Source organism: Heteronotia binoei, chromosome 10, assembly GCF_032191835.1.
Source record: "Heteronotia binoei isolate CCM8104 ecotype False Entrance Well chromosome 10, APGP_CSIRO_Hbin_v1, whole genome shotgun sequence".
NCBI lineage: Eukaryota > Metazoa > Chordata > Lepidosauria > Squamata > Gekkonidae > Heteronotia > Heteronotia binoei.
Window position 1 is genome coordinate 32,467,032 of NC_083232.1, and position 18,217 is coordinate 32,485,248.

At 43.9% G+C, this 18,217-nt stretch overlaps 1 protein-coding gene across 1 annotated transcript; it reads left to right on the forward strand.

Moving 5' to 3' along the window:
• The first annotated feature begins 3,496 nt into the window (after nt 1-3,496).
• On the forward strand, nt 3,497-12,302 carry LOC132578371 (uncharacterized). The gene is made up of 4 exons (XM_060248325.1): nt 3,497-4,131; nt 5,524-6,062; nt 8,457-8,523; nt 10,686-12,302. Exons 1-4 carry the CDS (start codon nt 3,504-3,506, stop codon nt 12,203-12,205), a joined length of 2,754 nt encoding a protein of 917 aa, XP_060104308.1. The 5' UTR covers nt 3,497-3,503; the 3' UTR covers nt 12,206-12,302.
• Nucleotides 12,303-18,217: the final 5,915 nt, after the last annotated feature.

The window sequence follows — 18,217 nt, forward strand, 5'->3', positions numbered from 1 at the left end:
ACTTCTGGAATCTGCAACAGATCAATGTGTTTGGATTAGATTTACCACCAGGTACCTGCTGCTTCATTCAAAGTCTAGGTCAAAGATTCCGGGGATGGAGGGCGCCAGTTTCCCTATCAAACAGTCCTCTCAACGCTCCTTCCAGGGTTTGGGATAGCCTTGCTTCCCCATCCGCCTTGAAAGCAGATATGCCGTGGATCGGCTCTCCTGGGGTCGGTCTCCAGTCCCTATCTGATTTTTTTTTTTTTTTCCTCTTCTGGGACATGTGATCCCCGGTAAAGGCGTCTCAGGGAATGAAGAAATCCTTGCAATCCGCCCGCCGCCTTCCCAGGTTTCTCCGAGAGGGGCTTCTAGCCACCCCCAGCCCACGTGGGAGTGTGGAGTTCGAAGAGTTAAAGGGCGGCGCTTGGGAAATCTGATGCTGAGGATGTCCAGGAATGTTCCACATTAACATTCCCTTCCAGGTTTTCGCAGAAAGAGGTCAGTTCGCAGCCGCTGGGCAAAGAAACTTCGCTCCGGGACTCGGTCATTGATTCCCTCCACGACCAAGCTCGGATCCCCCCGGTTTCCCCCAAATCCGCAGCTCTGGATTCTGCCTCACCCGCTTTTCTTTGGTAAGCCCCTCGGTTGCTTCCTGAGACTGAATAGTAATCAAGTGTTCTGAAACTTTCTTCCGAAGTCCGCACATCAAGGCGCGGGAGGGTGTGTGGGTGCGCGCGTATTGTGAAGGAGGAAGGAGGGAAATGGGGCTCTCCAAATGGTGTGCGGGGTGGGGGAGAAGAGAAGAGACAGGGTGCTGCTCCAGTGGCTCAGAGGGGCGTTTGGGGGAAAGGAGCATCCGCATCCTTACTTACAGTAAGTTACTGTCCTTTCCCAGAACAGACAGAACTCATAACCCATGCTTCAGAAGCTATCTGGAGATTATCCAGAATTTGAACCACTGACTAAAGTTGCTATGCAATTTTTTAAACTTGAAAATGCAACTATCATGAATATTTTCCTTAATAAGTTGGTTGTGATAGAGTCACAGGCTCCTACTGGTTAGCATCCATGGCATCACTGGCAGGTGTGTCCCAGATTCCTCTTCTGCCTACATATCCCATTCTGAATTATTTGTCCACTTCCAGTTACTTTTCTGCCTCTCCTGTCACTCTACTTCCCCCTCCCCTTGGAGGTGATTTCTCCTCTCCGCAGCACTTGAGAACATTTTTTACAAAAACGAATTTTTAAAAAACCAACCAACCACCTACTACCATGCAGAAAGGTTAAAAGAGAAAGGTAGTCCCCTGTGCAAGTACTGAGTTGTTACCGACCCACGGGGTGACATCACATCACAACATTTTCTTGGCAGACATTGGTATGCCAATGCCTTCCCAGTCATCTACACTTTACCCCCAGTAAGCTGGGTACTCATTTTACCAACCTCAGAAGGATGGAAGGCTGAGTGAACCTTGAGCAGGGTTAGCCATCCACTAAATGTAATATTATGGGCTTGGCCTAAAGTGGCATCAAAGTTTTTCATTCTCTAACACTAAGTTTCTGATTCAGTGGACTGTCTTATAACAGGTAGCTTTCCCCCCCCTTAACTGCTGCATTAGCATTTTTGTTTTTGGTGTTAAATGTACTAAACAAAGCTAGAGGTGGTGGGGTGGTTCTTACAAGCCCTGTTCACAAGTTACAATAGGCATGAGCTGAATAATTCTCATGTTATTTTCAACACATGTAAGGCTCATTGTGTTATATAAAATCCACCCCCAGGTACCAGTCCTCAGTTTCATTTGTAAAATGAATGTGTGTTGGCTGTTCCTTATGACCAGTTGGAAGCACAGTTGGAAGAGAGCCAGTTTGGTGTAGTGGTTAAGTGTGTGGACTCTTATCTGGGAGAACTGGGTTTGATCTCCCACTCTTTCACTTGCACCTGCTGGAATGGCCTTGGGTCACCCTTAGGTATCACAGAGCTTGTCCTTGAAATGGCAGTTTCTGGGAGAGCTCTCTCAGCCCCACCCACCTCACAGGGTGTTTGTTGGAGGGGAGGAAGATAAAGGAGATTGTGAGCCGCTCTGAGACTCTTGAGGGGAGGGTGGAATATAAATGCAATGTCTTCTTCACATCCATATAGGCTCTGTAAGTGAGTGTGTGGTGCCCTTGGGTGCCGTAGTGCCCGCCATCATCTTTTTTAGGCAGGTGAAGCCAGGTAGGGCTTTTGCCTGAAAATACTGAAAGCACAATCACAGACGATTCCTATGAGAAGAAAAAATGGAAAAAGCCTAAAGAAGCCAAAGTGGCTCCATAGACAACTCTCTAAAGACTTGAGAAATAAAAAATACTTCTTTAGGAATTGGAAGGAGGGCCTTATAACCAAGGATGAATATAAACAAATCACCAGTGCTTGTAGAGAAAAAGTTAGGAAAGCTCATGCCTATTGTAACTTGTGAACAGGGCTTGTAAGAACCACCCCACCACCTCTAGGTTTGTTTAGTACATTTAACACCAAAAACAAAAATGCTAATGCAGCAGTTAAGGGGGGAAAGCATCTAGGGGTCTTAGTGGATCATACGCTGAACATGAGTCAACAGTGTGATGCGGTGGCTAAAAAGGCAAATGCAATTTTGGGCTGTATCAACAGAAGTAAAGTGTCCAGATCACGTGATGTGATGGTATCGCTTTACTCTGCTCTGGTAAGACCTCACCTGGAGTATTGTGTTCAGTTTTAGGCACCACATTTTAAGAAGGATATAGACAAGCTAGAACGGGTCCAAAGGAGTGTGACAAAGATGGTGAGGGATCTGGAGACCAAGTCCTATGAGGAAAGGTTGAAGGAGTTGGGGATGTTTAGCTTGGAGAGGAGGCAGCTGAGAGGTGATATGATCACCATCTTCAAGTACTTGAAGGGCTGTCATATAGAGGATGGTGTGGAATTGTCTTCTGTGGCCCCAGAAGGTAGGACCAGAACCAATGGGTTGAAATTAAATTAAAAGAGTTTCTGGCTCAGCATTAGGAAGAACTTTCTGACCGTTAGAGCGATTCCTCAGTGGAACAGGCTTCCTCGGGAGGTGGTGGGTTCTCCTTCCTTGGAGGTTTTTAAACAGAGGCTAGATGGCCATCTGACAGCAATGAAGATCCTGTGAATTTAGGGGGAAGTGTTTGTGAGTTTCCTGCATTGTGCAGGGGGTTGGACTAGATGATCCTAGAGGTCCCTTCCAACTCTATGATTCTAAGTCTTCTGATTTTTTGGAAATATGATTAGCTGTACAGATTTTTTTAGATGTTGTTTTGGTAGCAGCTGCCAGCACAGCACAAGGATCCACACTGTGTTACTGAAGTTAAACTGTTAATTCCAAGTTTGCCTGCAAGCTTAAAAAGGTTGGGGACCCCTGATATATATTTACTGTAACATGGGAGCAGGATATACAGCAGCAAAGATGTAAGTGAAATGGGTGATCTCTCTTTCACTGTCTTGCTGACCCCCGAGCTTTCTCTTGCTTTTGTAGATGTGACTGGAGATGGTGGTGAGACAGTTACCTTGGACTTGCTGCTGCTGGCTAGGGTTTTTCCTCTGGCTTTTGATTGGACAAGGATGCTTTGGCATTGAGCTTTGTCGGAGCCCACCGTGCAGCAGCAGTGGCAGCGAGAGCGAACATCAGCCCAGCGTCAGACAACAGTGCCAGGGCCCCCGTTGCTCAGGCAGAGCGAGCCGCCCGTCCCGAGCTTTTGTTCACACGACTGTGCGCGGGCAGCCACACAGCAAGCAGCAGTTCCCTGTGCTCCAGCAGCAGCAACAGCAACAGCAGCCCTTAGCAGAGAGTAGCCTGGGACACAGTGCTGTGGTTACGAGGGTTGCAGGGGAAAGTTGCTCTGGAGGAGGAGACTGCACCACCCGAACTCCCAATGGCACTCTCCGGGACTGCAAGGGCATCGAGTGTCACCTGCCCCTGCGGATTCGCCAGAAGCCCCGGCCAGCCAGTCAGACTGTCCTGTGCCCCTCAAACCAGGGCGAAGGATGTCCTGAGCCTGCCCTGGTCAAACTAACAGAGAGGGCAGCCCAGTTCATTGGAGAGGATCTTGCCTACACAGCTTCAGAACTGGGGGGTGCCACTCTGGGTGTTCAGCTTACCTGTGATGTCAAACCAGGTAGGTGGCACAAGTAAGATGATGGAAGAGACTGTGTTCTTGAGCCCCTTCCTCCCCCTCCCCCCATGACTTATGTACTATTTTGGGTCAAGAAGTGCTGTCTTGAGATAAAAAGTGTGGGCAGTGCATACCAGAAGATGAAAGCTATCCTTCACTGGACCAAGCTCCAACCACAGGTTATGGATGAACTCTCCCTCCTCTAGCAATGAAGGAGGGTGGAGAATCATTCTTCCTTATGACAATCAGGGGTGGAATTCTAGCAGGAGCTCCTTTGCATATTAGGCCACACCCCTGATGTAGCCAGTCCTCCAAGAGCTTACAAGGCTCTTTTTTGTAAGCTCTTGGTGCATTGGCTACATCAGGGGTGTGTGGCCTAATATGCAAAGGAGCTCCTGCTAGAATTCCACCCCTGATGACAATGATGTCTCATAGCCAGGCTGCAGTCCTATACACAATTCCCAGGGAGTAAGCACATTGAATATGATGGTACAAGGTCTGAATAAATACGTCTAGGATTGATTTGCTTGGGAAGTGGGCTCTGCCCTAATACCAGCTGGAAGCCACATCACTGAGGAAAGCAAGATGACCATAATCCCCCTTCCCAGAGCTTTTTTTGTAGCAGGAACTCCTTTGCATAATAGACTACACACCCCTGATGTAACCAATCCTCCAGGAGCTTACAGGGCTCTTCTTAGAGGGCCTACTTAAGCTCTTGGAGAATTGGCTACATTAGGGGTGTGTGGCCTAATATGCAAAGGAGTTCCTGCTACAAAAAAAGCTCTGCATGTTAGGATGGAATACAAGATGGAATGAGAGCATAGTACAAATTAATGGGATATATTAGTGGTCTTAAAGGTGCCACTGGACTCAAACTTTATTAGCGCCTATAGTGAGTTAAGAATCCAGGGTACCTGTTAAATCCAGGGGTGGGAGGAATAAATTCCAATTCAAGCAGCCTTTAGCTACAGGGTCTGCCACCTGACTTCCGGTCGGGTGCCCGAACTCAGGTGCCCCCAATCTTTCCTTCTTCCCCTCTACCCCCTGCCACCATCGTGGGGTGAAAGCTGGGAGACTGGGGGCTGCCTCCCCCCCATGATTTAAAATGCATGGGAGGGGTACCCAGGAGCAGCCACTGCCCCTCCCACACCATTTAAGGGCCCTCAAATGTTGGGGGAGGGTCAGAGGGAAGGTCAGGCAACCTGAATCGGGTGCCCTGAGTCATGGCATTGGCAGATAGGGGAGGGGAGCTGCTAAGTGCCCCCTGACTTTTTTACATGCCCCTCAACTTTTAAAATTCTGGCTACGGGCCTGAATTCAAGTACTCTGCAAATCTCAAATTTTAATGTTGGAATATTAAGAAGCAAAGTAAGCAGCCATTTTTTTGTATTTTAGGGGAAAATGAGGTTCCCTCTGAAGATGCACTGATACTACAGCTCCAGCTGACAAAAGGACAGGAGAAATTCATTGAAATGCTAAAAAGCCAGCAGATGGTAATTGTGGATTTACAGCAAAAACTCACAGAGCAGCAAAACACATTGGCTGCTCAGCAGCGGGAAATCATTGAACAACAAAGGAAAATGTATGAGCAAATGGATCTGATAAAGGTCCAGTACGGCATGCTGTTTGACACAGTGAAGCAAATGTCATTTCAGAGTCTGCAAGAGGACATTCAGCATTATTTCCAAGCGAACCTCCAAGGCCTCCAGAACCAAGTCAGAAATCACCTTCATAAGTCATATTCTGGGCATAAAGTAGAGGTTGAAGCAAAAGTGATTAATATTGGGGAGCCTTTGCTGGACTGCGGCCTTTGTGAAAGTGACGAATTTTGCAATTTCCAGAAGACACCCGCACAGTGTGACAAATGCACCTTGTGCCCTGCTGGCTTTTTTCAACTCTCTGAATGTTCTGCAAATGCTGATCGGATGTGCCAGGTGAAATATTACCATGCTCTCATGTTTTAATGGTAGTTTTCCCAAAGTGGTATGGGGTAGCCCCCAACCATGTCACAGATGGACAGACAGATGATTGAGGTCTTATCCAGCTTTTAGCATTGCATGCTCTCGGCTTTGGTTATATTCATTTATTGTGAAAGCCATATCGTTTATGCCTATAGCATTAACTGTTTGTTGTCTTTTGTCCATGTGCATACCACACATGCCATACATAGGGCTTTTTTTGTAACAGGAACTCCTTTGCATATTAGGCCACACACCCGTGATGTAGCCAGTCCTCCAAGTATGTCCCCCATTCCTTTTAGAATGTTTCAGCTTCATTTATGGCCAATGAAAAAGAGCAATTTTAAAGACACTTATGGGGATAGTTGTGGTAAATGAATTCTTCACTATATACTTTCAAGGCAAAACTGTTCATGTTGCAGTTAGATTTTTTTTTTTAATTGCCAAGTCACACCTGACATGGCAATCCCATAGGGCATTCAAGTCAAGAGACGTTCAGAAGTGCTTTGCCATTGTTTGCTCTGTAGCAACCCTGAACTTTTGTGGTCCATCCAAATACTAACCAGGGTTTACCCTGCTTAGCTTCCATGATTTGATAAGATCAGGCGAGCTTGGGCCTTCCAGGCCAAGGTCTGATTAGAATAAGGTAACATTAAAATCACAGCAATGGGATAAGGTCAAATTTAATGGTACATGGCCAATAAACAGGCAGCTTCATAGCAGTGGAAACTAATTATTAGCCCAAGAATATCTATGGAGACTGATGCTAATTGTGTACACAAATGCACATCAGAATTGCTCAGCATTGTGGATTGGAATTGGTGCTGTTTAATATGTCTATTAAGCACAGTCTTGGTGATTTTGGAGCCCTGGGCAAAACTCAAAGGTGGAGTCCTAAAATCACTTAGGTATCGGGGGAGGGTTATCAGTTATAGGATGTCTCGGTCTCCTGCGCTCCCATGGTTCTACAATGATTGCCTGTTTCCACTGCCTGAGTCTCAGACAGCATGAGGGATCAGCGGTGACTTTGCAGTGGCAGAGGCTTCAGGGCAGTGGCTGGGGCAGCTGGCTGCAGAGCAGGGAGGGCTCCAAGCCCAGAGACCCCAGTGCAGGGTCCAAGCAGCTGCCCTGGATGCCCCATGGTTGAGACCACCACATATGTCTATATTTTTTTTCGAAGTCAAAGCCACTTTCAGATTGTTAGTTGAAGTATTCTCTTTGGCTAAAGGCACTTGATCAAGAGTTTGATATAAAGCTTCAGTACAAAGGATGCCCCTGGAAGTCTTGCAGACACAATAGCCCTATACACACAACATTGGGTGAGATCACACAAGAGATTTGGCCCCTAGCCACGCCTCCCCTCAGATTTAATGTGTGTGATCTCATGCATGCATCTGCCCCCCAAGTCCCGCCTGAACTTATCTCATTTTAGAATGGGCTGGGACCAGATTAAATAGTACCAGGAAATTTTCTAGCATTCTCTAATATGCATATGGGGCATGTTTCTTGGCAGTCTGAACACTCCTCTTGCACCTGTGCAGCCTGTGCTTCTCCCGGCAGCAGGGCAGGGACTGTGTGATTGCCACAGTATGCATCAAAGAGCACTGTGCATCAAAGCAGTGTGATCTCACCCATTGGGTATACTGGGAAACGTATGTAGAAAGTGAGAAGGACCAAATGTGCTAGTCCTATCCCCTGCCTGGGACTGAGCATGCGCTTCAGCCTCTGGATACAATACAACAATGACATAACCCTTACACTATCCAGAGCTTCTTATGGGAAACATTACCATGACTGGGAATTTTAAAAAGCAGTGTTCCCAATCACGAGGATGCACTCTGTGCATGAATAGTTTGCATTAATGTATGTGATGTGCCAGCATGAGGAGAAGGCACATGGAATGAGAGTAGAGACCAGCTTGCTCAATGAGAATGGGGACAAGGTTGATGGCACTTGGGTTTTTTGGCCACTGTGTGACACAGAGTGTTGGACTGGATGGGCCATTGGCCTGATCCAACATGGCTTCTCTTATGTTCTTAAGGTCAGCTTGCTTAGCTTTTGCTTAATGATCTTGTATAATTATGTCAAGTGATGTCTGCACTATGGTTCCAAAACAAAAAAAACACAACCATTCATTCATTTCCACCTTTCCATGTATAAATTAGCAGCTAATTGCATGGATTTACCCTTTATTTGATAGAAATGTCACTGCTGGTGATTACATGCATGCAGCTTTTGAAGTCTAACATTGTTCCAATGCACACAGTTGACACATGTATCTTCTTAATACTGAGATTGGAGGTGCAAACAACTAGGAGGTTCCTACCCAAAATACTGAATGGTGTTTGAACTTGACTCTCTTATTAATAGGATAGAGATGAATGCATTGAATCACCAAGCATCTGCGGAGAGAGGATAAAATGCCTGAATACTCCAGGTAAATTGCTGCTTTCATGAGAATGAATGAAAACAGGAAAGTTGGTTCATCATGCACTTAAAATACCTAAAGTACAATCTGAAGTGGCATGGGGTTCACATCAAAGAATGCTAACAGCTCCTAGGTTAATCATTTGGCTTCTGCAATAGTCTTCTTTGCATTTGAATTTGTTATTTTAATTGGGTTTGGTCTCTGACCTGCATTGGCAGAATTGCTGCAAACGGTTCACGTAGAGCCCCTAGTTCCAGTGTATATTTAATAAGTCCATAAATATTTGTCTGCGTTATCTTCAAGAGAAATGGTTCCAGCTGCCTAGTGTCAAGGTAGAGATCATCCTTAAAGAAGACAAGGCTGCTGCCATTCTTCTGTTTCCGCTTTCCATTTGCTCCTCCACCTCTTCCTAATGCTACAAAAAACAGGGCTTTTTAAACAGCAAGCAGGGGAGAGGGGTGAATGAAGGCAGCTGCAAGGTTATCAACATCTTAAAGTGGTCTGCTCCTGTGCTTTTTAAATAGTATCCTAACTTAATATAATCCTAAGCAATATAAGTGTAGAGCACCAAGTAACATCCAGTAATATCAGTACCCATCTTGGATTTTTATGCACTGTAAATTGTATGAAATGACTTTTAATGTATATCTGTTTTTAATTTTATGTTGTTTTAACAGCTGTTAGCTGCCCTGAGCCTGTTCGGGGAGGGCGAAATATAAATAGGATAAAATAAATAAAATAAAATAAATGCAGTGCTTTTCCTAGTAGGGGGAGAAAGCAATAGTGGATGCTTCAGCTGATTAATATTTGCATGTCAGGTTTCAAAGCCGGTAAAAAAAAAATGCTGGTAACCCTAATCAATAGGCATAATGGTCATAATGACGTGCACTGACACTTGGCAATTCAGGAACAGTTATCTAATTTAATGAAATACCCCTCTACTGCCAAATGTACTTCTCTTTGCTATTTAATTGGGAAATTAGTTGATTAACTGCATAGAAGGCAGATCGTTAACTTTTTAAAATTCAATAACTGACTATATTTGTCTTGTAACAGGGAGATGTTCCATTTCTCTGGTTATGTTTTGAGTTCTATTAAAGTAAAGGGACTTAGACTCATAGCTAAGTTTCATTCACTGCAGTAGGCCAATGTATGCAGTGTATTCTGGAAAGTATCTGTAGGTTCTGGAAAAATGCACTCGGTATTATGAAGCAAGGATGGCTGCAAAGTTTTTATGCACTTTGGGGCCCATCCATCAAAAATGGCTACCTCCCTGGCAAATGTGGCTCTGTTTTTCTCTCCTAATGACAATGATCCTGGAGGCAGAAGAGTGTCACTTTCTTCTGCTCCCTGTACCCCCATCTTATGTGGATCTAAAGGGCCCATGGATGAGCTGTGGTTCCACATCCTGTAACATTCCTCCAACAAGGAAATAGTTATTCTCCTAGAAGCCTCTGCAATGTTGTAGCTATTTATGGGCCAAATGGCAGAGGCGTCTTAAGAAGGCAGTATTCTTCCCCTGCACTGAGAAACAGAAGATATACCCATCATCTTCATCCAGGAGTGGATCCTCTGTTGGAATGTGGACTTTGGCAGGTGCCTCTAATCGTGCTGACTCCTGATGAAGAATAGAGAGCCAGTTTGGTGTAGTGGTTAAGTGTGTGGACTCTTATCTGGGTCAGCCTTAGCTCTCACAGAGCTGTCCTTGGAAGGGCAGCTTCTGCAAAAGCTCTCTCAGCCCCACCTACCTCACAGGATGTCTGTCATGGTGGGGAGGAAGGTAAAGTAGATTGTGAGCTGCTCTGAGGCTCTGAGATTTAGAGTGAAGGATGGGATATAAATCCAATATCATCATCATCTTCTTCTTCTTCTCTTTCTATCACAAAAGTAAGGCTGCTATTTTTTTTCTTAATGGGCTCCTGTATCTTCATGCAGACATAGTGATAAGTAAAAGCTACTGGCTGAATTTGTGATCATTAAATAGCATAGGAGGCTTCAAAATTGAAAAAAAATACAACAAAACAGATGTATGTTCTTAGAAACATAAAACTGATATGATTTTATTATGATAATTTTATTCTAAGTCCTCTTCACCAGAGGAAGACATGAGAATTAAGAAAATGACTAAATGTTAGCTTGCAATGTACTGAAATTCTTTTCTTCATAAACAGGAGGTTTCCGATGCCTTGGAATTGCGGAAAAAGATGCTGCCTTGGGACTGTGTGGACAGGAGTACTTTTTTAACAAAGAGCTGCAGGAGTGTCAGGCTTGTCTCGTGTGTGAAGATGAAGTGGTTGCTTTCCCTTGTTCCACAGTCAGCGATACGGTTTGTTCAACAGGCAATGAAAACAAGCTTTCTGAGGCATGGACTGCAAACATTGTCTTACCTTTGCCCAAATCTGGCACCTCTCAAGTCTATCCTGGTTTCAACTTGAAGATAAAGGGAAAGCAAGCGTGTGAAATAGTCACAGTTGAAGAGAACAGCCTGCTTTTCAAGCAGCACGGCTTGATGTGGGCTGACCTCAATTTTGCTGTGAAACACAATTGTAGAAACTTTCTCCAGCTTTCCTTAAAATTCAACAACAGCGAGGAAGGCTATGAGCTCAGTGGCATTCGTATAGAACAGCCAGAAGGGAAAATCTTCCAGAGTATCAGTGTCAGTAGTGCTGCAGAGGTGGAACCAGGCCAGACCCTTTCAGTATTTTTAAAGAGCCCAAATCAATTCTGCAATCAAAGCAAAGACCTAAATGTTTATGAGCTCAACACACCCCTCAGTTTGTTTTGGCTGTCCCATGATACAGGGGCAGTGGCCATGACGGCTCAAATGTCAACCGCAATGCACTACCAAACGAACTATCGGCCAACGTTCAAATTAACTTCCCTGTCTGACCCTTACATGTTGACACTGGCCCATGATGGCAGGGCCATAAAGTTTACTGAAACAGGAGTTGTGAAGTTTGTTTTCCATCAAGCCTTGTATTCCATGGGTCATACTTGTGTCCGAGAAGGTTTCTCTGTGATTGTTTACCTCAACAGAAATGGAACCAATACAGAACTAATGACAGTGCATAAGTCTGGTGTCAATTACAGAGACACATCAGTCTCGGCTTCTGGGGCCACCAAAGCTGGAGCTGGGGATCTGATTAGCTTTGAGATCCTTTCCCCAGCCCAGTGCAATGTTCGTTATTTTGGAGACAGTTCTGGAATTAGTGTGCTTAGCCTCATCTGGATTCCGTCTGCAGTTTCCACTGCTCTTTCTGCCTTGGTGTCCATTACGGGACTGCCTACAGGAGCTGTTAGAAACAAGTTACTGGATTTCACTCAGGTCTCATCTGATGAGAAACAGATACAGCTGGTTTCCACTGGCCAACATGCTCAGAAATACTTTGTATTTACTGAAAAGGGTGTGGCCAGCATTGCATTTAATTTGAAGTTGATCCACTCATGTAACATGCTCAGAGTGACTCTTAACCAGCTTAGCAGTGGTCATGTGCAGCCCACAGCCATTGCTCAGCAAGTTGGAGGCCAAATGCCAGAAGGAAGCATCTGGACTAGTGTTTCTCTTCGCACGTCTTTTGAAGTTTGCAATGGCACAATGATATCTATTTCTCTTGACTGTGTGCGTGGCAGGATCAACCACATTGCTCATGAGCATGGAACCAGCTTATCTATTTTATGGATTTCATCTTAGCTATCCTGGAAGATAATTAAAACTTGCCACCTTTCATCTTGACTTTCATTTCTTATCTGCCAACCCAAAAAGTTTTGTGAAACATTTCCAGCTGCAGATGAATTTTTAAAGGAGAGAATAAAAAGGTAAAGGTAGTCCCCTGTGCAAGCACCAGTCATTTCTGACTCTGAGATGATGTCGCATCATGACGTTTTCACGGCAGACTTTTACAGGGTGGTTTGCCATTGCCTTCCCCAGCAAGCTGGGTACTCATTTTACTGACCTCAAGGATGGAAGGCTGAGTCAACCTTGAGCCTTGAGGAGAGAATAGACAACGCAAAATGGGGATGGGGGAGCACAAAATCAACAATCTGTACTGGTTGGCTAAAATGAAATTTAGTTCTTAAGCTACTTGTTTACTTTTGGTTTGAAGTTCTAACACAGAATTATGGAGATGACTCTTTTATATCTTGTTCATCCTAAGGACCAGTTCAGACATTAACAGAGTTATTTGAGAGCTTTTTATGTACAGCAGAACCACACTCCTCTAGTACCATTTCCTAGGATGGGCAACCAAGGTGTTCCTGGCACTGGCAAAGTGGCTCAAAAAGTTATGTGCTTTCTCCTAACCAGGATTAATTAGTATCTAGATCAGGATTAGTTAGTATCTAGCCATGCATATGTAGCTCTCATGTTGTTATGAATAGGTTCCAACATGTTTCCATTCTATCTGGCTTTTGCCTTCCTTTGCTGCACAATTCCCACATGGTGGGTTCCATTATAACAATTTCAAGAGTGAACAAACCTAGAACAGAGCGTTGTTTGTTTGTTTTTTAAAAAATCAATATCTTGCTATTGCAATAAGGTGAAAAAATTTCCTATATCTGCGCTGTTTCTAGTGTCCAGTCTTACAATTTATTTATGATAATATGATACGGTGCATAGTTTTTCTCACCAAGAGTTATATTTCAAAATAACCACTAGCTGAAATTATATTTTGCACCCGGCAGTATTTTTAGCTTAGGGACAACTCTGCGGGAAAATTCCAGGCTTAACTTAAATTCGTGTTTTTGCAAAGCAAATTTGTTTAACGCCAATGTTGGCTATGTGAAATGGTCTTTAATAAAAAGAAACGATTGTTATTGGTAGTAAAACAAACCCAACCCATTTTCTAATCCTAGTGTTCCTTACTGGTGGGAGGGAAACTTGTTCCAAGCTGAAGTTTGCCATGGTAACCACTGCCTGAAGGCTTAACAATGACCTTCAGCCCTGGAAGGCCAAAGGTCTAGTCATGAAAAATATTTGTTCATATGCCTATGTGCTTCCAAAAAAGAAAAGAGAGGGCACAACCCAGCCAAAAAAACAAAAAGCCCTCTAAAGACCTATTGACTTCAATGGTAAATTTATTACTGAAAACCAGGGCTCTTTATCTGGATTGTAACTCATTTTCTGCAGAGATAATACTTTCAAAGGCCAGCTGTAATATTTACCATGTATAAAAAACACTTCATTTATATAAAACATTGCTCTTATAGGGTAGGATCCAGAACATCTGGAGTTCGCCTTTATATTACATATCAGAGGAGCTGAAAGAAACTGTCTCAACTGAATGGCAGCATGGGGGGAACCCAATATATTTTATAGCTAACAGCAGAAGCATCTGTGGTTGTCTTCACAATACAATACAAACTGTATGATTTCAATGTCTTTGTGAGTGCCCATGCTATTTGTCTGCAGACTTGGTATGTGTGGATATGAGGGGAGGGGCCATGGCACAGCAGAAGAGCACCTGGTATTTATGCAGAAGCCTCAGGTTCAATCCTCAGCATCTCCAGTTAAAAAGGGCCAGGCAATAGGTGATCTGAAAGATCTGAAAGCCTGACATGCTGGGGAGCTGCTGCCAGTCTGAATAGACAGTACTGACATTAATCAAGGGTCTGATTTACAATAAGGCAGCTTCATAAGGAAGGAGGAGGGGGGTCTTAGTGATTCCGGTACCCAGGCTTGGACAAAAGTCCAGGCTGGGGCCTCAGAATTACTGCAGATCTCCCTGCTGGGGCCCTGCTCTCCTGGGTGCAAGAAAGGAGAGACCCTTGCCTTATGCTGCCTCTAGAAACTGGCTGCCCAAGGCCCAGATGAGGTGGTACAAGCTACTGTCACATGAAGCTGGAAGCCTGAGCCCTGGATGGGGCTGGGTGGCTGTGAGTAACCAGCATTGTGGAGCCAGCTGCTCGAGTTCTGGACATGGTGGCCACTGCAGAGCCAGCTGCCAAAGCTCCAAATGGGGCAGGCAAGTTCTTCTTTTTCTCCAATATCTGTTGTACCAGAAGTTCCCCCACCAAACAAAAATTGTGAACAGACATCTTTCAGTCCTATTACACATCAAGCTGTCTGTAGAACTGATTGATCTTGCCAAGGATTTTAGGTGTAAAATGCTCTGTGCCCATGTCACAAACAAACCAAAGATTGATCAAGATGGTCTTTCTGCAGCAGTAGAAAATAGCAAAAGTCCCGTAACATCTTAAAGACTAACACAATTTTTGGCAAGGTATGAGCTTTTGTAAGTTATTGCTCATTTCTGTGTCTAGAAGTGAGCAGTGACTCACGAAAGTTCATATCCTGCCATAAACTGAAGATTTGCAAGGGGCATGATTAGTTCCTCTCTGTCTCTTTCAATGAGTTGATATTGAAGATGGATGTCTTCTCTTAATGCAGGTGCCTTAACAAGCTGAGGTTTATTTCTGTCCTACCAATAAAGATTTCTTGGCTAAGAATCCATATTGCTGGGAAAGAAACACATTTAAGTGTTTTGGGATTTGAAAACCATCTTTCCTGACTGCAGACAAAAGAATAGGAATAGGTGTTCCTATATGCGTAGCAACGAAGGGTGAGTACGAACAACTGCAGGATCCAAAGGAGCTTTTCTTCCCTTCCTTAGTATGTAGGATACAGGAAGCTGCCTTATATTGAATTAGACTATTGGTCCATCAAAGTCAGTATCATCTACTCAAAACTGGCAGCCGCTGTCCAGGGTCTCAATTGAAGGTCTTTCACATCACTGCCTACCTGATCTTTTCAACTGGAGATGCTGGGGATTGAACCTGGGATCTTTTCAATGCCAAGAAGATGCTGGAATGGTGAAATGGAATGTGGCATGTGAAATGGAAAGCTGATTTGCTTCCTGTTTCAAATTCAGCCCTTATTCACCAGTCTAGGACTAGCATTGGAGTGTTTAGGTACTATTGAAACTTGATTAATTCTCAACTCAGTTCTAGGCTGAGGCCTGGTTGGGGAAATGGGAAACTCTTTAGCCTTCCATTCCAGAAAATGACCAGAATGCTATGGTATGTGCTGTACTCTTGCACCATTTTGCCTTATTATTTCTGTAGCAGTCTTTGCATTTACTTGGAAGAGACTGCATTCAGATTTGAAAATGTAAGCATACCTACCATCCTTATATTTATATCCCTTATCTTAGACTTATGAGGGCTAAGTATGAGCTGGCTATCATTTGAAGTTTTTAGTCTTTCTGTGTGATGTACCAAAGAAAGGTTTAGTGAATACCCAGTTGCCATTTTATAAAAGGCAATATATTAGTTTTTGGGTTGTGCTTTTAAGACCTACAACATCTTACAGATTTTATTTGAATATATTTTATTATGTTTAATAAAACTGATATACTTGTTAGAGTATGCAAACATGGGAACTACCTTAAGTATGTTAATTTAAAGTGTGTGAAGTATGATTGATTTTTGTGCTTTTTGCTGGCATTTATGCAGAATATAGTACATTTCAAACACTATTTTAGTTTATGCTTTTTAATTTGCTCAGTATCAGTTTGATTCCAAAATACTATTCAAACTGTTTTATAGTGCATTAAGAGAATCTGTTGCAAATAAATAAATTGGATTTAACTGTCTAATGGACTGTTGTGAGGTTGCTGTACACAGAATATGGGGTGTTTCCTTTGAGTTAGACCAACATTTCCCATTTGCAGGGTTGTGACCTGGTACCGGGCCATGGAAGCCTCAATACCGGGTCACCAGGGGGTGAACAGCCCCTCCTCCTCCCCATTTATCTTCAGCACTGCATGCCGCACCACACTCCAACCCCTGTCCCCCATGCCACCACTGCCTGTAGCACTCAGAGAGCACTACAGACACTGCACACTGTCCAGAAGCCCTCCCTCATTCCTCTCTGATGTTTGGAAATATCAGAGAGGGTGGGGAAAGCTCCTGGCCAGTGAGCAGTGTCTGTATCACTCCTTGATCATCCTCTGCCTGGAGGGTTATCAGGGAGAGATACTGAGACTGTGCACTGGCCAAAGGTCTTCCCCCATCCCTCTCTGATGTTCGGAAACATCAGAGAAGGACGGGGAACGCTGCTGGCTGGCGTATAGTATCTGTATCGGAGGATGATCAGGGAGCGATACTGATACTGTGTGCTGGCCAGAAGCCCTCCTCCGTCCCTCTCTGATGTTTGGAAACATCAGAGAAGAACAGGGAATGCTCCTGGCTGGCATGCAGTGTCTGTATTGCTCCCTGATCATCCTCCGCCCAGACCACAGGGAAAGAACTGGGCCATGGGGGGGGGGGGCGGGGTGGAGTTTGGAAAACCCTGAGTTAGACCATTGGTCCATTTAGCTCAATGTGGTCTAATCTGAAGGGATCAGTAGGATCTCAGGAAGAGAAACTATCTTCCCAAACCAGCTACCTGAGATCCTTTAACTAGAGATGCTAGGTTGAACAAAGCACATACTCTACTGATATTACTGTTTCACTATACTATCTTTGCTCAGGGCTCCAAAAATGGCTACCCTCCCTCTTTTTAATTTTCACTGTGGCCCTGAGCTGGATAGCCCAGGCTAGCCTGATGTTATCAGATCTTGGCAGCTAAGTAGGGTCAGCCCTGGCTAGTTTTTGCATGGGAGACCTCCAAAGAATACCATGATTGTGACGCAGAGGCAGGCAATGGCAAGCCACCTCTGAACATCTCTTGCCTTGAAAACAGGACAGGGGCTGTCATGAGTTGGCTGCTTGATGGTAAAAAACCCCCCAACAAAACAACCCTGCGAGACAAGTAGCTTGAGAGTCACTAGTCTAAGATCACTGTGATGGAAAGAGATTTGGGATTATATATAAAAACAGCATTTATCTGCTGTTGTCACAATTTCCTTTCCTGACTAACAAAACTGAGTTTAGGTCAGTATAAATGTGAAGAAACTTTCAAAGGTTTATTTAGTAATTCTATAGGCAACGTTCCTTCTATTTTTTTTCCCTACTGAGTGGAGCAGTTCACATCCTGAGCAGAATATAACTGCTGTAATCTTAAAATGGGCAACGGCAATGCAAGAACCTGCACAGCTCCAGATTGCTGCTGAGCGGGGCTTCCTGGATTAATAAGTGGCTGTTCACACACACAGGTTAGAGGAAACAGTGTATAGGCTATATTATACTGAGTTAGTAATGTTTCTGGAAAATATTTTTCCACATTATAAACAGGTTTAAGAGTTTGGCACAATTTACCAGTAAAGTTTATTTTCCCCTTCAAAGGGGTGAAAATACAGTTTTGTAAAGAGATTTGGAACTATTTACAATTGTATCACAAAGTTTATACAGTCAGTAACTAAATGATGTGGTTAAAATTTGAACTTAGAAGCAGAGAGCAACTATCAGCCATGTTTATGGACTTTTACTGTAACCTTTATAATGTTAGTTCGCCTAATTCAGTCTTCAGGAGATATACATCCCCCAAGTCCTTAGGTAGGACTCCTTGCGACCTTTTAACAGACACCTCATCTAACATTTTAGTTTTTCCACAAATTTAGGAAGACTGAATTTGAAGTGTGAGCTTCTCCCAGAACCCACACTTCATTAGCTTTCCTTATCCATTAGGAAAAGTAGGCACAGTGCCTAGGGCTCATGATACTTTCAGGGACCCACAAAAATGTTTTAATTTCTTTTAAAACCAGAAGGGAAAAATGAACTTTTAGGATAAAAGAAATGTTTTATGTTTTCTTACATCAGAAAAAAC